The 23,136-nt window shown below is 54.5% G+C and overlaps 1 protein-coding gene across 1 annotated transcript; it reads right to left on the bottom strand.

Annotated features, from left to right (window-relative positions):
• Nucleotides 1-226: 226 nt before the first annotated feature.
• Nucleotides 227-20,100, bottom strand: LOC121090786 (L-gulonolactone oxidase-like). The gene is given in 14 exon segments (XM_040599535.1): nt 227-667; nt 985-1,075; nt 1,562-1,629; nt 1,631-1,727; nt 2,124-2,273; nt 3,157-3,233; nt 3,672-3,779; nt 11,902-12,087; nt 13,210-13,300; nt 14,827-14,921; nt 16,331-16,456; nt 17,087-17,188; nt 18,902-19,040; nt 19,904-20,100. Coding segments are annotated over 13 exon segments (1,323 nt in total). The 5' UTR covers nt 18,905-19,040; nt 19,904-20,100; the 3' UTR covers nt 227-538.
• Nucleotides 20,101-23,136: the final 3,036 nt, after the last annotated feature.

The raw sequence follows: 23,136 nt of genomic DNA, 5'->3' as shown, positions 1-23,136 counted from the left end.
GCAGGCTGTGCTGCTCGGGGAGCCATGGTGAAGTGGACCCCATGCATGCCAACTGTCCTGAAAGTGACAGCTGGATTTTACCCTAAAATCTTTTCTGTAATACTATGCTTCTGTTAGGTCCCAGTTTTCTCCAATTCCCTGCCCCTCCCCACAAAAAACCAGGTAATTTTCCCACAGTGCCTCCATCAGACACACATCCAGGCTGAAAGCACAGGCACAGCTAAAGTCAGCTCAAAGAAAGGTCTTTATTGAGATGTTGGATTGGACAGGAGCCACTTGGGACTGTACAGGTCTTGGGGGCACAGGGAGATGGTCCCCCCGCAAGCTGCTGGTATCCAGGAGAGATTTCCAGGCACTGCAGAGTGTTGTTAACATCAAGATCAGAGCATGTCCCTGCCCATGAGGCCAGCACTTGCCACCTGCTGTCACATAGACAAGGGCAGAGCTGGGGGTACAGCAGCTTGAGACCACAGAGGACCTGGGTGTCCTGAGAAGGGGGCAACGGCTGATTTTTCCTCCATCCCTGGCATTGCCCCCATTAGTAGAACACCTTTTCCAGATAGGAGTTCAGGAAGATCCCCGTGGGGTCCAGCTTCTCCCGGATGGAGCAGAATTTGGGGAAGGCTGGGTACATCTTCTCAAAGTCCTTCCGAGTACAGCTGTGGGCCTGCAGGATAGAAAGCATCTGGGGGGGCTGCCCATCACTGGGGAGTGTGTCACTGGCCCTGGACCCCCACCACCCCTGTGGCAAGCCCCTGCAGAAGTGGTGGGACCTCCATCCCCTTATCTACGTGCCCAAGGCGGGCAGCAAAACCATCTCCTTCAGGCACCCACCTCCCTCTTGGATCAGCCTGATGTGGGGGCCCTTCTCTGAACCCCACTCAACTGCAAACCCCCCCACTCCCATGAGGAGCCGTGATGGAGAAGCGGAAGGGACACCCTTCTGCAGACCCTCTCCTCCCAGAGGAGTGGGGCCATCGGTACCTTTGCCCAGTGTGGTCTCCCACCATATTTCTTCATGATGCCTTCATAGGTCAGCCAGTAGTTGAGGCGGGGAACGTTCTTCCCGTAGGGCCTGGGGGGGGGGGGGTCAGGTAGGGAGGGCATTAGTGGGACCTGTGGGAGGATATTTGCACACCCATGAAACCTCCCCAAGAAAACTCCCCTCCTGGGGAGGACAACCTAGGGATCCACCATGGGCTCTTTGACCAGTACCAGGTGATGGAAACCCTCCAGGAACAAGCACTCCACCAGCTCTTGGCCAGTGGACCCTCACGTGGACAACATCCTCAAGAAACAGGGCTGGGTGGCTCTAGGGTGCTCCAAGGCCACCCCATCCCTGCTGGCTTGATGTCTGCAAATGTCTGAGTGGGGTGAGTGGACAAAGGTGCAGGAGCTCGTTTGATTCAACTCTCCAGAGCCAGCAGAGAACCGGTGTCGGGGTGTTTGGGCTGGGCGTTCGCTGCTGCCGGGACTCTGGGAGCGGCTCCCGGTGCACCAGCATACTGACCTGGGGAGGAAGAGGAGGAGCAGAGTGGGATGCAGTGGGAACATGGCTCACCTGTACATGATGATGTTCATGTAGCAGCTGTCTCGCTGGAAGCAGGGACTCAGCCAGATCTCATCCCCCCCGAGTGAAGCGCACCTCCACGGGGTAGTGAGCCACCAACTTGGGGTTGTTCTCCAAGGCACCCTTCAGCTCCAGCAGGGCTTCCTTCGTCTTCTCACTGCCCAGGAGAAGCCCCCAGCCCCAGTTAATGTCGACATGGGCATAGCCAGCTCCCTTCAGGTTTGAACCCCCATCGCCACAGCTCTATCCCTGGCCCCACGCTAATTCAGGGAATGGCTTGGCATGTCCCAGCACACCCCTCCCATTGCTTTGTGCTCACAAAGCCCCAAGATATGGTGTGGCATGGATTTGGTACCCCAGGGCAGGCATGCAGAAGGGTCCCCATGCTAGGCTTGGAGGAAGGAATGGTGCCTCCTCCTGGACCAGTTCCTTTCGTCCATGGCTTTGCCCCTGCTCCAGGCAGCCTGGGCTGAGGTAGAGCACAGGCAGGGGATGGGGTCTGGGCACGAAGCCCAGCTGGGGGTGGCCAGGGAGGGCCTGCAGGGCCATTTACATGGGGATGGCCCAGTCTTGAACGTGCTGCTTGAAGCGACACTCGTAGTTGAAGATCTTGTAGCTGATGGAAATATTCTCCACTCGGGAGCTGAAGAGGAGCCAGAAGAAGAAGCGGTTGATCCAGGATACCAAGCTGGGCACGAAGGTGCTGCAGGGAAGAGAGCAGGAGGTGAGGTCTGATCCCAGAGCTGTTGCCCAGGGATTTGCCAAGGGCAGGCTGTGAGCTGTGGTGCCACAGGCCTGGGGATGCCGGGCAAGGGGATGCCCTCCCAAGGGGCTGTAAGCAAAGCTGCAATCCTCCAAGGGTGCTGGAGCCCATGGGGTCCTTCAGCCCTGCCTCGAGCTCACCCATGCTCATCCCACGTGATCTTGGACCTTGCACCCTTGCCCTCAGCTCCCTTTTCTGCCTCCTGCTGCAAGCTAGAAAAGGGGTGCTTGGTCATCACCTTCCCTGCCCCCTGTGGCCTCTGTACCTCCTCAGAGCATCCTAGCACTGGGGGACTGAGAGATACTGGGAACAGGGTGGAGTGCCAGGGTGGACCCCTTGGCAGAGTCCTAAGCAGCCACAGCCTCTCTTCTCCCTCTTCACGGGGTCCAGCCCAGCTCTCCTGTGCCACCAGGGTCCAGTTTCCCAGCCCAGCCGCCATGACCCGGCCGGATCTCCTCTCTCCACCCTGGTGCTCGGGACATGCCGACAGCCAACATCGTTCCCCCAAACCCTCCCGTGCCGCTGCCGACCCGTGCCGCCTCGGTGTGCCGGTCCACCTCCGTGCACACGAGGGCAGTGCGGCCCCAGGCGTCAGCCCCAGCCCGAGCCCGCTCCGCCTGCGCAGGGGCTGGGCTCGCTGGGAGGAGGGCAGGCGCCTCCTCCTTTCCCCGGAATGGGGGTTCTCCGGGTCCCAGTCCCACCTTGCCGTCAGCCCTGGGGCTCTCAGCGAAGCAGCACAGGTTTCATTGTAAAGGTGCAGAGAACAGATCTGGATGAGGCCAACCTACGCTTGCCCCAGCTGCTGCCCAGGGCATGCTCCTACCTGATCCAGAGCAGAAACTCCAGCAAGTAATAGCCAACAGCATAATCCCACAGCCAGCTGGCAGAGGAAGAGGGGGGCTGCAAAGCCAAGCAGAGGAAGATGATGGTTATCAGGGACTAGCAGGGTTTGCAGCTCTCTTGCCAGCAGGCACGAAGGTGGGAGCACAAGCCCGGACCAGAAGCAAGCTGGGAGCAGGGGTTTGGAGAAGGGTACCCCAGGACTCCCCAGATCTCTCTCCTGTGATGAAACAGGGTTGCATACAGCCCCAGAAAGAAACGAGGCTTTGTCATGAGGATGCTAAGAGCTTGGACAGCCCCAACTACATCTGTTTCCTGAGACCCTCGGACTGTGGAGCACGGGCAGTGTCCAGCCCAGCCCCAAAATGCTGTTTCCCTGATCAGCCACCCCAGCAGCCCTTGCACTGCAAGCCCATGGTGCAAGGCCAGCTCTGGGAGGGCACCCAGCTTCATGCACGGGCCCTTCTCCCTTCACACATGGAGCCCGGTGGGACCTGCCTTGTTGGTGGGGTCCTGGTAAATGATGCTGACGTTCTCACTGTGAGGGAACCACAGGAATCGGAAGTACTGGGACCTCTTCAGGTGGTCCTCGAGGTGATCGAGTACCTACAATAACCAAAGAAATCCACCATGGTGATTGTCCCCTGCCCTGCAGCAGGGATCCCAGGAGCCAGGGGTGGAGGGACCTCAGAGGACTCCCAGAGACGGTGGGGCTTGTCCAAGGAGTCTGTCTGCAGAGTCTCAGCGAGCCCTGGGTTGGAGGGGAGTCAATACAGCCCAGCCGTGCACCAAGGGACTAACAGAGCCCATGGACCCGACATCTGGGTAAGGGAACAAGGCATGCCTGTTGTCTCCTCTCTCAGTTGTGATGGAGCTCCCCATCTTGAAGATGCTGCTGGACCTGCATCTGGCATGTGTCCAAGCTCAGACCCTGCGTCCTCCCGCCATCATACCTCTGCAGCCCGCAAACTGCTCCATCAGGCATTCTCAGACATGAGACAGCACAGCTAGGGCTAGAAGGGCCCCCTCCAGCCATAAAGCCAAGAACTCTACACTGACTGGTGGCTACCAAAAGCCACTTCCTGCTGCAGTGTCAGGGATGCTCTCCCTAGTTTTGACACCCTGGCAGCACAGCTCTCTGCAGCTCTGGAGCCCCAGGGCAACAGGGAGTGGAGCTGGGATGCCACAGGGGATGGAGCTGGAATGCAGTGGATGATGGAGCCAGACGGCAACAGAGGATGGAGCCGGGAGGCATTACACGGCCCTGTCCTAGAGACATCCCCTGCTTCAAATGCAGAATTGCCAAATCGTACATAAAGACACCAAAAAGGGCTTTAAGAAAGGCAGCTTCCTCGGATAAGCTGCCTGCCCAGCAGCCAAGGACAGCAAGGCATGGGGATTCTGAGTGGGCAGGGAACAGGCAGGACAACACAGATAATGGGGCTCGAAGGGGTGACCATAGCCTCAGGACATACTCAGCCTGTTCCCAGGGTCACCGGGGTCCCGTCCCAGGCTGCCTGACACGGCAGCACCTGCAGAAATTAAAAGACCCTGCATCCTGCATCCCTTCTCTCTGCCCGTTTGTGCAAGCATAGAGGGACCCTGTGCCCACAGTGCTATTTTGGCTGGGCCAGCACTTTTCTTTCTTGCAAACAGCCTCTCCCACCACCCCCTGCAGAGATCTCCCATAGCTTAGCAGAAAGGCTTCAAAACCCAGCAGCTTTGCTTTGAGGAATTTGCTTGACACAAGAGAAGGTGCAATGACCCATGGATATAACCCCAGGACGGTCTCGGCTCCTTTCCGGCTAGGTCATTTAAGTTACTTGTCTTAATGAGCTATTAATCAACCAGGCTGGGCTGCTTTAGCACCGAGCATCTTGCTGTGACCCTGCCATAAAGTGAGGGCTGTGGTCCCGTTAAAGCAGGGAGGATGGGAAGACAACTAGTGTATTCCCGTAATTGGTGAGAATTGCTAATTGCTAACTGGTGAGAGAGCTAATGCTGTTGTCTTCATCTTCACATCTGCAGCTCCCAAAGAGCCACAAAATCTAAGATGTTCCCAAAACAACCCATTTTCTGGCTAGAAAAGGTCCTATGTTGGAAACAGTTAACAATCGTGCAAGTAGAAGCAGGGCAAAAGCAGCGATCCCATGGTTTTCATTGGTCCAGTTTAGGAACAAACGCATCAAAGTAGTAAAAGAAGTGGGGAAAAGAAGGATGCAGCTTTCCCAAGGTGATCCTGACGACGTCTGTTTGTCTTCCAGCTGTGGCGTTTGAGTGCAGAAGCAAATAGCTAGCAGGGTGACCTTTTCAATGTGCGCTTTTGATTCTGGTGATATCAGTCTGAAGAAAATAAGCCTGCGACTTTGTAGGATAATTACAGCACAGCGAGCCGGCTTCAGGAGTCCTTGGGGACGTTGTCTGCTGGCTGAGCGCCGGAGTCGGAGGCAGAGGTCAGGCGGTGGAAATCTTGTCACTGTGACGTGGCCAACGCACACAACAGAGATGACCCTGAAGCATGCAGAGATCTGGGGGATTTTGCTCTCCTTCATTTCCTTCCCAGGAGCCCAGAACAAATCCCTTTGCTTCATAAAGACTGGGTCAAAAGAAGTCACTTGCTTTCTCGCTTGCAAACACCCTCAAGAGCTCACTGAGCCGAGGGTTAGGCACTGCGCCTGCTGCAGTGTAGGTCTGGTGGCTCTGGATGGTCCTCGGGGAAAGGGCTAGGATGGGACGTGGGGCAGTTGTGGCCAAGGTGCTGTGGAGGATGAAACACAAGAAGTCACGAGCACATGTCCCGTAGGTTTGTGAGAGCAATGAAGGGGAGCAAGGGAGCATGGGGAGCTCTCATTTTGGGAGAGACGGATGCTCAGCCTCCCCCTTTGCCTGTGTGCTGCCTTGTGCCTGGCAGGGTCCTACTGCAGCAGGGGACGGTGTCTGAGTCCTGGTTGGAAGAGTCACTTCCACGCACCGAGTCCAAAACCAACAGTCCCTCTGGCTAAGAGGGATGAGGTCAGGCCCAGCAATGGAGAGGGGGTTTAGGTGCAGGGTGGTCTTGGAGGGATGAGGCTTGAGGGATCTATCCCCGGTGCCTGGGACATCCCCCAAAGGGTTCAGGTTTGGGTTAGGGTTAGGATGTGGTAGGGCTCAGACCGAAAGAAGCACTTCTTCACCCACCAGCTTGCTAAGCTGTGCAAGTCTGCAGGCAGTTAAAAGTTTGCATGGGTTCAGAAGCAGAGCAGAGACCTTCCTGGAAGAGAAACCCACTGCCTTACACCATACATACAAACCACCCCCAGCTCAGGAAGCCCCAAGGCTGCACAGATGAGGGGAAGAAGTATCATATCTAAGACTAACCCATCTTCATTCTCATCAGCCTCCCAGCACATCTGAGGCAAGGGGATGCTGAGTGCATCCCTGCCACCACCCAGGGAGGCTCTGCAGGTCTCTCTGGTGACCTCAGCTGTGCAATAAACCCTCTCGGTCCTGCGCCTTGTTCGTGGTCATTGTCAGCAGCTAGGGCAGCTGAGTTTATCCCAGTGATAAAGATGATCACGAGGCCAGAAAAGAAAGCATGCAGTTCTTATATAACCACAAATCCAAGCCCGGCTCCTCTGACACATATATTATTCGCAATGTCTTAGATAACTCAGGCTTAAATATTTCAAGCAACCTGCTCCCTTGCCATTATTCTCTTCCGCCTCACTGAGCCACTCGACATGAAAGCCAGAGATCGGGGAAGCAGGCGAGGAGCAGCGATGACTGAGAATTGATAATGGCATTAATATTTATAGAGTGCATTCTTGTTTCACCCTCCTAACAGCCCCGAGGGATGCGGAAAGATGGGTTGAGCTGTGCAGAGGGCATAGCCTGGGGAGATGATGCTGAGCAGGGTACCTGCCCTGCTCAGGACAGCAGGGTTATCCTACACATGAGCTTAAGTTTCCTAGCTAAGAGGCAGTTCAGGAGGTGTAAACCAACACTCAATCTGGTAATGTGGCTGAGGAAAGGTGCTAGAGGATGCAGTGAAGGTCCAAGCAGTCTGGCAGGGTAGGTGAGGGCCAAGATGTAAGGAGCTGGCAGCCTCCCACCACATTTAAAAATAAATCCATTTACAGTGAGGAACTCCCTGCTGCAGGGCACCAGGGAAGTCCCAGCTCAGGGTGCAAAGAGGCCATTCACAAGCAAAAACCACTCCTGAGCCTTTAAACTCAAACCCGTCACCTCTGCAACTGGAACCACTGGTAATTAACTCACTGCAGACTGGGAGGGCACCCTGGGGAAATATCTTGGTGGGTTTCTCTTATTCCTCTGTCTTCCTTTCCCACCTCCCAGGAAAAACAAGACCCTGAAGTGCTCCAGCTCTCGAGTGCTGTGGTGCAGCTGCTCTTAGAGGGGTGAGAGCAGGCAGGCAGACATGCTAATGGACTTGGATACTGTGCACGGACCCCTCTGCCCCCCTCCCCAGTCAGCCCAGCCACCTGCAGCTCAGCATGAGGACCACTGGGTGCCTGTGGATCAGGGCTGACGAAGCAGATACTGCAAAACCGCATTACATTCACATTCCAGGTGGTGTTTGAGCCACCCCAATGGGGCACTGAATTATTCAGTCCTTAAAAAATTAAGGACAGCATTTCTCAGAGCTTTATTAGTGCTGCAGCTCTGATCAATCCTGCAACAAATTTTGCTGCATTTGTCCAAGGGATATTTTTTTTTCATGAGCCCAACTTAACGAAGGCTTGTGCTGTCATAAGCCAGGACTGGGACTGGACCTGTGAGACCCAAATGAGACGACAGATGAGGATGCTGCTGAGGATGCACTAACAGGGATGTCAGACCTCACAGGAAGACAAAGACAATCGGTGGTTGAAGCAGATCCAATCTCCTGGAGAGGTCCCTTTCTGCCACCTCCTGGTTTCTCCCTCCTGGTAGACTTAATGCCTGTTTCCCCATCCAGAAATCTTCACTGTTTCCAGTGAACACAGTGAGGCAGCACAGCATTTAGAAGGCCACCAGGTCTCTCAACTTGCAGGTGGCCCCTTCTCTGTAGGCTTTACCCTCTGCAATGCTGCGGCCTCCAGCGATGATCTGGGACAAGCTGGACGATTGCTCAACGAAAGGCAGTAGATCACATCCCGACACAGCAGCTGTGTCCAGCTGTCCCAGCTGTGAAGGGGGCTCAGCATCACAAAACCAGCTTGCTCCATCTGGCTTCCCAACACCGTGAGGGTAGGAGGGCTCCAAAGAAATGCATCCAGCAGTTAAAAGGAGTTTACATAACTGCAGAGACAGGGCAAGTTGGTTTCGATGTGTTCCCAGGAGAAAGAATTCCTTCAAATCACTCTGCAGAAATGCCCACTGGGCCTTCAAAAGGCTTTCTGAGGGAACCAGATCGCACCCAACATTGGCCACAGAGCCACATGGAGATCCAAGCTTGTAAAGCCCAGGAGATGCACTGCCCCAAAAAGGGGCATTTCATGCCTCTTTTGAGAGAAATCAGTCTGTCTCAACCTGGCTCCTCCCGGGGATGGAAGGCTCGGCTGAAGGAAACCACTCTCCAGCACTAAGCATCTCTGTACCAGCATCCCAGGACACTGTCCCCAGTGCCTCAGCCACACACTGAACAAGAATCTAAACTTCTTGTGTGCTCCATGGTCAGCTAAGTGCCCTTTCATAGGTTAATGCAAGATGTTGTCTTCAGGAGGGACATGGCCATGAAGCGGAGACAAGAGGGAGAGGATGGATGGCGGGACAGCAGAGCTTGCCAGGAGAAAACAGCATGTGCAACCATCAAAGCCATGCAAGATCCTGATCTATGAGAGAGCAGGTCAGACACCCTCCTCAGAAAGCTACCTCCCTTGGGGACATCCCAGTTACTAGCACCATACAACATAGTCTGAGTGATTTAGCACTTTGGTAAAATGGAGACAGACAAGCCCAATTCAACAGAACAATCGGTTTAAAGGGAGTTTCCCAAATGCAGCTCTGAGGTTGGATCCTGATAAAGGGATTTGTTCAATCTGGCTCTTGAACCGTGTCACCCATCCCACTCCTTCTCATCCCCAGCACGGTTCGTCCCAAGTTCAGCTCAAAAAAAAAAAAAAAAAGAGTTAAACCCAACTTCACACTGGGAGATAGAGAGTCCATCCCAAAAAATACCCAGACCTCACACACAGGGAAGGACCAAGTTATTATCTAGAGCACAAGATGCTCATGGACTATTTTAAGTGGCCCATCTGTTGCTGGAAAAAGCAAGGCTTTCTGTTAGCTGAGCAGCAGGAGACAACGAGATGGGAGTCGGCACTTCCTCGGAGAGCGCACAGCTCATGGGAGCAGCTCTGCCCTGCGGGATGCTGCTCTGCTCCTCTGGGACCCAGCTAGGCGCTGCCTGCCTCGAGGGATGCTGGCTCAGCGCAGGCACTCTTCTCCCTTTTCTTCCTTGGTCCAGGCAGCACATCAGCTCGTCAGGCCAACCCAAGATTTCCAGCAAGGGCAATTTTCTCCAGCTAGAACATTAAATCTGCATTAGGCTTAGTCATGCGTGCCTGGAGTTACCAGATCACTGACCTGCCGGCGCCCGTGAATGCTGAGTTAAACGGAGCAGAGGTGTTGGCTCATCCATCTCACGGTGACGTTTCCCATGAAGAAGCAAATGCTGAGTGTGGCAGCGCTGATGCCTGCAGACTCATTCAGCATCTCTAACCTGATTGCGCTGGAGCCTCTGTGCTCAGCCCCGCCGTGGCTTGGAGGCAGCCCAGGGAAGATGAAGCTGATGACCATGGGCAAACTTCCATCCCTGCTGCAGTGGGACCACTGGCGTTGCACAGCCCGAAACAGCTCCCCACCACTGCGGCTGCCCTTCCCTTGCTTGTCCCTGCCATCACTGAGGTTAAGGCACTGCTCACCAGGCAGAAGAACAGTTGAAAACCCACAGAGTTGTGCATGAAGGACAGACCCACAGCTGGAGGAGGGGGTCTGATTTCTGTCACCTTTGCGCTGAGTCAGGCAGGGGACAACTGATGCTGAGAAGTGAGGATGATGCTGCAGAGAGGCCAGGATGTTGACAGGGGTCTTATTGTCCATTCTTTTCCCTAAAGAGGGCACTTCCAGAGGGCATGCACCTCGCCAGACCCAAATGTAAATCAGAGGTGAAATCAAGAAGAGTAGAAGTGTTTTCACCCTCCTTTCCCCTGCCTTGGTCTCACCTGTGACATGCAGCTCCCCCAGTCAACCCAAGCCCAGCCAGGAGACCCCTCCCAAGCAGGAACCCTCTGCCCCCCTAGATCTCAGGTTTGCAATGTACCCCAAGCCCACGCGGCCCCTCCGAGCTGGGGATCATGCCCAGAACAGCAGGCAGCAGTCCCTGCCCGCCTCCCACCTGCCAGGTGGGCCAGCCCTCCCACAGCATCCTCCCGCAGCATAGCGGTCCCATCTCCCCTGCCAGGACCCAGGGGATGTCTCTGAAGGACACAGCCATGTTCCAGCTCAGAGTCACTCTCCGCAGCTCAAGGTGAGTGCAGAAACTCTTTGGCAGGTTCCTGAGGACACTGGAAGCCACTAGCCATCTCCTGCAGCCAAGAGCCACCTTGGGGCAGCACAGAGTTTGGTCCAGGACAGTGAAATCAGTTATTTGAATCTCAGGCTGGATAAATACAAGAAATCTCTATCGGTTTGGACCAGTTTTAAAAGAGGAGCCTGGGAACAGCTCAGGGGTGAGTGTGGCAATAACAAAAGAGGTGAGGTTTCACATCACCTTCACACCCCTGAGCTGTCCTGGGCCAGATGTGAAGCTGAAGGGAGCTGGGGATGGACACAACTTCTCCCAGAGATCACAGAATCACAGAATGGTCACGGCTGGAAGGGACCTCTGGAGATCACCTAATTCAACCCTCTGCTAAAGCAAGTTCTCCTAAGAGCAGATGATGCCTTGCAGTTCTCAAAAAAAGCACCAGGAATAATAAATAAGGGAAATTACTTTCATCTCCGTGTCTTTCACACACAGCTCAGCCTCTCTGCCCAGCTCCCCCAGGCTGGACACAGAGGGGTGGCTGCAGAGGGTCCCAGTGCGAGGTGCAGAGGTCCCATCTGCTCTTTTGTGAGGACCGAAGGACTCCTCCTTGTAGACTCACAGCAGCTTGGGCTTCCCCACCCAGCCTCCTCCCAGATTTTGTGGCCAGCAAAGCTGCCAGAGCAGGCTCAGCCCTTGCCTCTGCTCCATGCATCCCCCCTGAGAACAAAGCAGATGTCTTCCCCCAGCTCAAGGGGACTCAGCACCTCCATTTCCCACCGCCCCACTGGCTCAGTTTGCAGCCAAGCGAGGGGCTGCACCCCAAGCCCTGCTTTGCTCCTGAGCACCAACTGCGCAAAGCAATGCACATCTTGCTGCAGCTCCCAAGCACCCCACTGCCCTATGTGGCATGGAGATGGCACTCACGTGTACCTCTCCTCCCCACCCCACTACCTGCACCTCTCTGGTCCCAGAAGATGCTGTTCCATCTGTGGGAAGTTAAAGTGGCATTTCCTAAGAAACATCTCTTTTCCTTCATCACCCTGGAGAACTTTCCAGCTTAAAGGACACCATGAAGATGCAGGAGAAGTACAACCTACAAACACATGTGGGATTTTCCACCAGCATGCGACCACTTCCCAATCTTCCTCCAACCATGTTACCTCACTGACAACGTTGCTTATCCCCAAGGTGGCTTTAAAAGCATCTCCCACATCATACCTCAGTGAGGGTGGAGGGGAAGGCCACCTCGTGCAGGTAGAACTGGGGCACACACTGGAAGGTGACAGTGAGCACGATGCCCAGGCAGCCAAGGTGCAGGCGGGCAGCCTGGAATATATCTGCATTGATGGACTCGGAGCACTCCAGGATCTCTCCTGAGGCTGTCAGGAGTGTGAGCGCTACGACCTGTTGAGAGGGGAGCAAAGCTTCAGCAAGCATTCCATGCGCCCCATCTCCATGCCAAGATCCTGCATTCAACCCAAAACTCCAAAACTTAGGGCTGGGGGCTAAGCAGGGAGACCCCTGTAGCATGACCATCATCACAGGGTGCTTTCTGCAGAGCTTGCCTACACCAGCCCCTCCTGCTACCTTGGATGAAAAAGATCCTTCTCTCTCTGGAGTATGCTAGGAAAAACCATCAAATAAAGAAGTAAAACTCCCCCAGATTGATTCACTTCTCCTTAACCATCAGTGGAATCACCATACAGGATTTCACAGAATCATGGAATCACAGAATCATTTAGGCTGGAAAAGATCTTCAAGATCATCAGGTCCAACCGTTAACCCAGCACTGCCAAGCCCATTACCAACCCATGTCCCCGAGCGCCACATCTACACGTCTTTAAATCCCTCCAGGGACGGTGCCTCCCCCCCTCCCTGGGCAGCCTGTCCCAGTGCTGGACACCCTTTCGGTGAAGAAATGTTTCCCAGTCTCCAACCTAAACCTGCCCTGGTGCAACCTGAGGCCGTTCCCCCTTGTCCTGTCGCTTGTGACCTGGGAGCAGAGACCGACCCCCCTGGCTGCAGCCCCCTCCCAGGCAGCTGTAGGGAGCGATCGGGTCCCCCCTGAGCCCCCTCCTCTCCAGGCTGACCCCCCAGCCCCCGCATCAGACTGGTGCCCCAGCCCCTTCTCCATTTGAGCTGAGTTGAGGGTTTTCATAAGTGTCTAATTAAAAACAGACCTGGGCCCTGCAGAGACTTGGTGTCGGGGGACTCCGATACAAGAATTGTTTTCCCTTTGGTACAGAGTTTATTCATTAGATTATAAAAGCATAAAGCACAGGGACAGGGCAGTTTTAAGCTGCATGATGTTTTGGCTGGCAGACGAGGTCCCACTATGCATGGGGGGCATGGGGGTCCCCCACAGCAGCTCCATGATGGGGGGACAGAACCCTGCCTGCTTGCAGTGTGCTCCTTCCTTACCCCAGGGCCAGGCACACCAGGCTCAGACTGGGGTGGTGGGACATCTACCCCAAAGCCCACAAGATGCTGATGTCCATGCATCGACACGCTCCCAACTTGTCTCACCTGGGTGGAGAGGATGCCATGCTTGATCCCGGTGTTGTGCGTCCCTGTCCCAATCACACCAGCTGCTGCCACCTCCGAAACGGCTCCTAAGCTGGGGGTAGACAAAGGGGCTGAGTGAGGCTCTTTGTGCACAGGACATGGTGTGGGGCACAGCCCACCATGCCAGGCATTACCCCACATGCAGACCCTGTAGAGAGACCCCCAGGACTCTCGAGCCTCAATGAGCAGGGTTTCCCACCCTTCAGGGTACCCTGCAGCAACGGGTGGGTTTGTTGGCCATGTGCACACATCCCCATGGGACATATCGATCAGGATGTTGCTATAGTCCATGGGGAGGAAGAGTCAGCTGGCGAGCACAGATCACCATGGTCAGCTCAGCTGTATCCCATCTCTCCCTACCAACCTAGAGTGACTCATTGGGGTGGAGGCATCCTTCCCACATGCATTCAAAGCATGGGGTGAGGAACCCGGGTTTACCCCAGGAACATCACTGTGCAGTAAGGCTGGAAGTGGCATCCACAAGCACAAGGTCTGCAGACCAAGGTCTGTCCCTCCAACCATCGCCAAGGTGGGCACATGGGGATGGTAGAAGGTTAAAGCAAACAGTGCTGTTCCTGCCATTTCCCCCAAATACTCCTACAGCTTCCAGCAGCTGGGGAGCAGGGACCTCCTGAACCAGCGATGGTTTCTGTGACCACTGCAACCCTCAGTGGATTCCTCCACTGTGAGGGTCTCCTGCTCATACTGTTGGCCATCTGCTCAGGTGGGGCTTATTCCTCTGAACTCTCACCCTGTCCCTGGCTCTGACAAACCCATCACTTTCACTGACAGAGGAACACAGCTATTGAGCTAGACTGTAAAACAAGAGCCATGTCTTCCCTGAGGTCAGCAAATGAAAGAGATTGAGTGTGAGAAACGCTCTCCATGGCTATTTCCTTTGCAAACCCCTGTCTGAACGTGGCTCTTACCAAGACCTTGACAATACACCCACAGCAAGGGAGAACCACAGTACTGGAGGCAAAGGGATCAGCTGTGATCAGCTCAAAGCATCCCACCCTCTGCCCTGATTGCCCACCAGTTCCACCTCCTCTTCTGCGGACACCAGACGTCGCCAAGCAATGCAGAGCAAAGATACTCCCACAGCTCCTGCTAAGATATTCCAATGGCTAATTGCCCTGTTCCACCAAAGACTCATTTCTAACCTAATTTTGACCACCATCAGCCTTCTTTGCCCAGAGCTGACTGCTATCCGCCTCTGCCCCATGCAAGGCATTCCTAGGAAGGGCGCTCGCTTTCACCTTTGGAGGGTCAGGGAATGCAGTTTTCCTTGATGAAATAGAAAGGACCAGCCTGGTGGGGGCAGTGAGAATAGGGTTAGGGTGGGGATAAAGTCCAGCCTCCTGCTTTGAGGCAGGATCAGCTACTCCATCGTGGAGAAGGTTGACCTGTAGTCTGTGGAACACTGGTGGAAGACCAGATCCTGAAGGAAACACCCCTATTCCACAGTAAAATCTCTTCAAACATCTTTGTTTTGCTACATCCCAGCACTTGATGTGGGGCAAGGCTGGATACCTGGGAGGATGCCCAGGGACAGCCCTGCACACGTATCCCACTTACTTGGCCAGGGCCAGCCCATGCTTGCTCAGCTCAACATTCAGATCTGAGAGGAAAATCCCACCTTCCACCGTCACTTGCTGCTTCTCCTTGTCCACCTGCAAAGGATAGGTTGAGAGAGGAGAAGGTCACACAGCTCAGAGGAGAAAACACCCCATGGAAAACACCTCTGCTCTTACCCATGCAGCTGATAACGTCTCTACAGAAAAGCCACAGACCACGAGGGACCTGTTCCATCCTGAGCTGCCACCTTCCTCAGACCTCCACTCAACCTAAACCTCATCCAACCCAATGGTGCCACTGGTTCCTGCCCCTGGTCCAGACCCCCCTCCCCTCTGCTCTCCCCAGTCTCAGGGTGTGTAACCTCTCCCATAGCTTCTCCCAGGTGCTGGTCAACGCAAGGGGGGAAGACATTGTCCCCCCAGCAAAGCTTTGCCTGCAGCAAACCTCCTCTCTCTGCCCTCCTGCCCTGCTCAACCAGCTCCTGGTTCTCACCATTAGGAGCTATTCATCCTGTTTCTGACAGACAGAGCTGTCAGGGAGGGAGCTGTTCCTTAATTAATTATCGCTGTTAATTACCACTCATGAGCCAGCTCCCAGAATATGCTGCTAGAGTCAGGATTTTTCATCTTCAGCTGCACACATACACACACATGCACATGTACAGAAACATGCATGCACATATATAGGCACAAATGCATGCATGCACACGCAAGAGGCATGCACACACATACATGTGTATGCACACACGACACAGGCGTGCACACACATACATTTGCATGCACACATGACACAGAGGTGTGCACAAGAGTCAGTTCTCTCACTGTTTATAACCAGTCATCCATACAGCCCCAGTAAGACCCCACTATCTTCCTACACGCTGGGGGTCTGGATGCAAAGCAGAGGTCAGGAAAACCCCTCCTCAGCAGCTCTCCTTTTCCCAGAGTTGTTCAGGATATGATTCACAGGCAACCAGGAAGAACTGTTTCCTTCCCAGCATCACTGAATGGAGCAATCTCCCACAGGGACATTTCCCACCTGACACAGGAACAAACCATGGACCATGAACATCCAGCTGGGTCTTTGCCAGGCTGTTCTCCCTGAGGCACCTTTGCAAGCTCGCCACAGAAGGTGATCCTGCCAGGTACCTCCTTCCCATCCAGCAGACCATGCTGTGATGAGGACAACGTTCCAAGGCTAAGCCCTCACTGAATGCTTGCTGGGAAGACATCACTTCTTTCCATTTTTATAGCCGCTCCATACACTTCCAATGCACAAGGGATGCTTTTACACCGGGAAAATGTAACCCCCAGTCTTGTGCCAGCGTTTCAGGGTCTGGTTTGGGAAAACTCCTGCTTGTGAGGAGAGGAAAGCCTCTCCATCCTTCCACCTCCCACTCTGGGTATCGCAGTGTTGGTGCAACACATCCCAACCCTCGGTGGCCTTACGAACAGGGGTGCCACCACATTTCAGGGCCACCACACCACCTCCTAGAAGCCAGTCTCACCTTGAGGACTCTGTTCATCTTTCCCATCTGGATCATGAAGTCATCGGTGCAGGCGATGTCCGAAGGAGAGTGACCACCCCCCACCACCTTCACCCTCTTGTCCCGCTGCCTGGCCATATCCAGGATCTGTAAAGACAACAGCATCCAACATCTCCCTCAATGCCATGTGCTAAGAGAGATGCCAGAGGCACTGTGAAACATCCCAAACTAAAATCTCACCCATGGTGGGCATCCATTTACTTGGATAACTCATCATCTGGGATTAAAACCACCCCTGGAGCCCAGACACCTCCTAAGACAACCCTTAGGATCATCCTTGAGGGTTGGACTAGATGACCTTAAAGGTTCCTTCCAACCCAAACCATTCTATGATCCCAAAAGAGGCGATGCCCACCTGAAACACCCTAGGGTGACAGGCATCTCTGGGGAGACAAAAGTGACACAGGAGTCCCATCCCTCAGCATGGCAGCTGGGGCAGGCAGGGCATGCCAGAAGGATGCCAGATGCTGATGCCCAAAGAACAGAGTCCAACTGGGGCCAGGCGTGCCAGTTTTCTACATTTTTTAGGTGTTTGGCACATCTGCTGAAGAACATGTGCAGCTCAGTAGGATGGGCCACCTCCTGGAGCTAATGGAAGGACTCATGTTGCCACCATCTGGGACCTCTCTGACTGAACATGATGGAGCATTACAGCCCTTCCTGGTCTTTCCTCTTCCTTATTTCAAACAGTTTGTCACCTGGAAGCACCGTCCTCACCTCCCGGATCTCTTCCACTGAGGTGGGCTGGAAGTACAGCTCCGGAGAGGAGCCGTAAGTCTTGGCCCAGTTCTGGAACTTGACTCCTCCTTGGCCATGAACCTGGACCGAAAACAAGTGTTAAACCAGAAGAAAGCAAGTGCCTTCCCTGCTTTTCCACACAGCCCATCCTTTGTCTGTCAAGACCACTGTACCAGAGCCAGGTTTCCAAAAGGATTAATTATTTATGGACACAGAGGTTCATCTCAACCCCTTGAGTCCATAGAGCAGAGATGTTTCCACTTGAGCAAGTCAGCCTGAACTCCCTTTGCAGTCAGTGGGGAGAATTAGAAGGACTCCTGGGCTGTTTGAGACATTTCCCTTGAGCACAGCCCACCCTTCCCTTCTACAGCATGATGTGTGCCGGGGTCCCCTTTGTTTGCATGGCCTCTTCTGCTCTGGTGTCCTCTCAGACCTGGTCTCGGCACCCATAGCTACCTCATGGCCCATGGGCATGGCCTCATGTCCCAGTGTTCCCAGATGGTCCCACTACAAGGGGCTGACTGGATCCAGGCTGGGACCTCCCTCCCACCTCAGCCATCCACCCTGAGACACTGTCCCCAGGCCTGGCATGAAGGGGTGCAGCCAAAAGACCCAGCCCCATCCCATCTCCAGGCAGGTGGTAAGTCAAGGCAGGGCATCCCCAGGGTGGTTTAGATGAGTCCTGGCTGGGGGGGACACGGGGACAGTTTCTCCCTGGCTGTGGCCAGCCCAGGCTGGGGCTTGGGCAAGAAAGGACCTGGTGTGGGTTTGGGCATCAAGCCCTAGAGAAGATGGACAATCCCCCTGCCCCAGGCAGGACTGGATCCAACCTGCTGCCCTGCCAACACCTGTCCCACCTTGGCTGCAGGGGATGACTTGTTCCCATGCCACCTCATGCAGTCTCCTTCCTCCTGTTCCCTCTCCATCAGCAAACCCTCTGCCTTCCCCCATCCCACCCAGGCTCCCTCCTCTGCCCACAGCTCATTCTCCTTCCCCCACCTCTGTGATGGCTTCAGCTTCCAGCCAAAGAGAAACTTTGGCCCCAAACTTCCCCCACCTCTGTGATGGCTTCAGCTTCCAGCCAAAGAGAAACTTTGGCCCCAAACTGCCCAAACTTCTCCAGGGATGCAGAAAGGGCTCTTCCAGGGGTGTCGGCAGCACCCTTCCCTGCAGGCCCCATCCCTTCGCCGCCTCCCCATCCCTTCACACCCCCCCACCCCCATCCCCCCTAGGCTGCTTTTAGGGGCTGGGCAGGGCAGGGATAGTGGGTGGCCCATCACCCTGCCCAGGGAGGTGACACTGCCTGGAGCCAGAGCCATCAGGAAGCTATTGCAGATGGCCCAGACAGCTGCAGGGAGTCCTGGGGGTGGGGGGTGGGGGGTGGGGCTGGGCAGCATCCCCCAGGCAAGTTCAAATGTAGGGATGGTCTGCGAGCCAGGTGCGGAGAGAGAGAGACAGGAAAAAAAATGGGAAAAAACCCAACCGAAAAAACAACAACAACAACAAAACCAAAATAGAGGAAAGTGAAAATCCAGGAGTTAGAAAATGCTCCTGCTCAGCAGCCAGAGCCTGACCTGATCTATCCAGGGAATCTGTTGGCTTTCTTTCCCTCTCCCTTTTCTGGGACACCTTCCCATGTCTCATCACGGAGATGGTGGTTGTTAAATCCGTATCAAAGATGGTAATAAAATCGGGTCGCTCTGACCATAGCACATGGCTCCACGCTGCCTGGACCACATTTCCCACCCCAAAACCTGAGAAATTCCCGTCTTGGCTGTGCTGTCTTTTCCTTACCATCCCGTCAGCCTCCCGGTGAGATGCTGCTGGAATGACTCTGGCTGCTCCTGCCCTGGGACAAGGGGTGATCCCAGCAGGCCCAAGGCTGGCAGAGCTTGCTCCTGCCCTGTGGGTCAACGAGGAGCTCCTCTCCAGGCTGTAAGGATAATGAATAACAGCCCTTCCCTAGGGATTTGCCTGATTCCCTGGGGGAGGAGAGGGGCTGAGCCCTTTGCTCCTGGCTGGCAGAGCAGGATCCACCCATGGATTTGAACCTGGAGTCCTGCATCTTACAGGGATGCTGCAAACTCTTGAGTGTTTTGGGGAGAAGCCATTTCTCTTCTGGGGGGTCCTAGCCCTGGAGCAAGTCTCCTGAACCCGCAGCCTTTGCACCAGGCAAAGCTGGGCAATGCAGGAAATAGGGAAAAGGCCCTGCCAGGTTTGGGGGGACCCAGTAGTGGGTGCACGGGGGAGCTTCAGGCACTGAGTGATGCGACAACCTTGCTGTATCACATCACCACGCACAAGACAGGTGCTGGGGGTCTTCACTCCCTGCCTTGCAAGGAGGAGGATGCTCCATGCCTTGCACCCCAAACGCACCCCACCATCCCATCCGGAGCAGAGAGGGGGGACGGGAGACAGCCGGGGAATGGGTCTCATCTGAAGGACGGGCAAGGAGCGGCGATTTGCAGGAGCTCTGCAGCGCTCTGTGGCTGCGCTTTGGTGATAAGCAAACCCTCCCTGGTTCCTCATTAAGGAGGGGATGATAACAATTTTTCTGAGCTGGCTAACTCAGGCAAGGTGACCTTTGGGAGCACTGCTCCAAGCCCCGAGCAGGCAGGGAACCACCACTGCAGGCAGCTGCTTTCGCGTGACCATGGGATGCTTTCAGAGACCCAACCCTAACACAATCACGAACCAGGGGGGAAATTGCTTCTTAATTACAGAACAAGAGCTGTGCAGCCTGCAAAGGGCCTCACAGCATGTCCATCAGCTTTTGCTTTGGGTCTTCACATCTACCTTCAAACCTCCTTGACCTCCCGGCCATCCTGAAACTCTGCTGATGTTTTCCTGGCTGCAATGCAGCAAATTAATGAATAATCTTCTGACACACCTTCAAGTCCAGATAGACACCAAGGGGTCCAGCTGACTGGGGTCAGATACCTCCAGGGCTGCCCAGCCAATAGCTCTGGGTCCAAGTGCTGTGCAAAGGTCATCAAAATCTAAAAAAAAAAAAAACAAAAAACAAAAAACCACCAACTCAAGAGATTATTCATTAACAGTGCAGGGTGAAGGGGATGCACATGGGGAGGGATGCAGCTCACCACCACCACCACCTCAGCCTCTGCCAGCTCTCAGCTACATCCAGGAGGGATGTCACATCTTGGCTAATTACAGCAGAACAGCACGGCCGGGAATAGTTCAATTAAAGGATGAAAGAAAGCATAAAAATAAAAAAGAAAACAGTGGTGTTTTGCCAGATGTGGAAGCTATTTGTGAATTTATTTGTGCATCGATGAAATTTTTGGTGGGATGGAAAATGCCCTGGTGAGCAGCAGAGCCTCTCCTGGAGACATCCTGACCGCAGTGCTTGGCTGGGGGCTCTTCTGCAGCTCCTAGATAATACGTCCAGGTCAGGGAAGGAGTCAGTCCCCCAGGTTCACCCTGGGGATCGGGAGACCAGCGGTCACTGGCATAAATCCTGGGAGCACAATGCCAGCAGATGCATCGGGTGGGTTTGCCACGCTGGGATGTGCAATTTGCACAGGGAGGACAGGGCTGCGGACCCTGAACACTGCCAGCTCTCCGGCACTGCCAGGGTGACACAGGGTTATCGGCTGCTGTGGCTTAGCTGGGGTTCTCTGAGGCAGCCAAAATGGGGTTGGGAGCTGGGAGAAGCCCCTCTCTGCACCCTCACAGGCACCTCTGCAGCTGCTGGCATTGAGCTGGCCCAGCAGTGGGGTCCTGCTGGAATCTCCTGCCCTTGCAGCCACTCTTGTCACTGTCACATCTGCACCAGGAATGGCCAATCCATTCACAAATTACAATGCATTCACAAATTGCAATTCATTCATTCCCATATTTCAACGGATTACCAGTTGCAGTGCATGCCCAAGTTGCAATGCACTCAGGGAGCCTACCTTGCCACCCTGCTGCAGGGGTGGACACCTGAGGCTCTGCCCACGGAGCCACTGCAGGAGCCTGGAGATTGGGTTTGCCCAAAAAACTGGCTTGTGGCTGGAGCCTTGCCCCCCTCCTCTGCCAGTTGTGCTCTTCCCCAGAGCTGCCTACGCTTGGGGGGCTCCCAGAGCTGCTACGTCCCCTACATCAGTGGGGGCAAGTGAGGCAGGAGATCTGCTGAAGCTCTGAGTGTCTGAATCTTGAGAGCTGTTCAAGCAGTGCCTCAGGTCAGGCAGAAATCAGGTGAGGGTGTTTTTTTGGTCTCCTTTCTTCTCCGTTTAAAAATAAAATAGTTGAAATTTAATTATAGGCAGCTTTTATTCTTTATTTCTCAATCTCCAAGGGCTTTCTTTTCTCTTTTCCAAGTTAATTGCTTTCTTTCAGAAATGGGGCCAGAGAACAACGTCTGGAGGAGGGGACGACAGGACCAGAGTTGGAGCCAGTATGGAAGCAGGGAGATATTTTCCTTTAATCCTCACCACTGGGCACAGGCCGAGTCCCACCATGTCCTTCCTGCGGATCAGCATCCCTGCTGATGGGTACCTGGCAGCCTTTGAGGGAGAAGCCAATTAAAACAGCACATTTCCAGGGTTTTTTTGGTCCAGGGTGCTGGCCACATCGTCCACCCTCACACCAGGGTGGGTTTGGCTCCCAGGGAGTTGATGCTGCAGTTTGAGCTCTGGCTTGACCTGTGCAAAGGCGTGTTGGCCCCAGAGGGACCTTCGCCCTTGGCACCCAGCAAATGGGGCATTTTCAGTCCCAGCAGGGCTGAAATATTAACTGAGCATCCCTGTGGCAAAGCCGTAGCTATCCCAGAGTCCAGGGATGCGCTGGGTTGAAATTTAACCTGGTGCCCTCAAGCTTGGTGGGTGCAAGTGACTATGGCTGGGTGCAGTCCTGCCCCCCTGCATCCAAACCCCATGGGGCAAAGCTAGTGGCAGAGCAGGGGTCTGTTGTGGGGTAAGGTCCTGGAGGTGCAGGATGAGGCCCACCTCCTTCCCACAGCAGCCCTGAGCCAGTGCCCCAAAGCAACTGTGGTTTTGTGGGTTCTGCCTATACACTCTTCTTTTTTCTTTTCTTTTCTTTTCTTTTCTTTTCTTTTCTTTTCTTTTCTTTTCTTTTCTTTTCTTTTCTTTTCTTTTCTTTTCTTTTCTTTTCTTTTCTTTTCTTTTCTTTTCTTTTCTTTTCTTTTCTTTTCTTTTCTTTTCTTTTCTTTTCTTTCTTTTCTTTTCTTTTCTTTTCTTTTCTTTTCTTTTCTTTTCTTTTTTCTTTTCTTTTCTTTTTTTTGCATTGCAGACAGGTTTCAAAGGTGAACCCCAGCAGCTGTGGGTTTTCCAGCCCGCCCACTGCATGCATGGGGCAGGGTCACCCTGCCAGACCCTGCCAGTAGGCCGGCCCCGGGGCTGGGGCTCTGCACCCTCCACAGTTCCCCAGCATGACCCTGCCAGGCTCTGCCTGCACCCTGCACCCCCTGCATGCACTCCAAGTGTGCACCTTGCACCCCAATACCCACATTGGGCATCCTGTGTGTGCAGCCTGCACCTCATGCATGCACCCTGTGGGTGCACCTTGCGTTCTGGTACCTGCTCCCTGCACCCCGTGTGTGCACTCTGCAGCCTGGTGCCTGCACCCTGCACCTCATGTGTGTGCCCTGCACTCTGGTACCTGCACCCTGCACCTGATGTGTGCATCCAGCATCCTGCTTGTGCACCCCGACACCCCCAGTGCCTGCACCCTGCATGCTGCTGCCCCCGCCTTGCACTCTGGTGCCCGCTCCCTGCAATCTGTGTGTGCACCCTGCACCCCAGTACTCACGCTGTGCACCCCGAGTGCTCACCTTGCACTGCCTGCATGCACCCTGCACTATGCACCCTGCACCTCATGTGTCCTTTGTATCGCATGTGCACACCTTGTGAAAGGGTTAAGGCCCCGAGAACAAGGGAGATGTCCTAAATACCTCAGATACAGGTACTCAGCTGAACAAAAGTGGCTCCGGATGGGTGTGAGACGAGGAGGCACCTGCATAAGAGGTGCGCGGGGCCATAAAGATAAGAAAGTCACAAGAGAATGGC

This window comes from Falco naumanni, chromosome 6 (assembly GCF_017639655.2).
Source record: "Falco naumanni isolate bFalNau1 chromosome 6, bFalNau1.pat, whole genome shotgun sequence".
Lineage (NCBI taxonomy): Eukaryota > Metazoa > Chordata > Aves > Falconiformes > Falconidae > Falco > Falco naumanni.
Note: the sequence above shows the minus strand (reverse complement) of the source record. Positions and strands in the feature narration are given on the sequence as shown.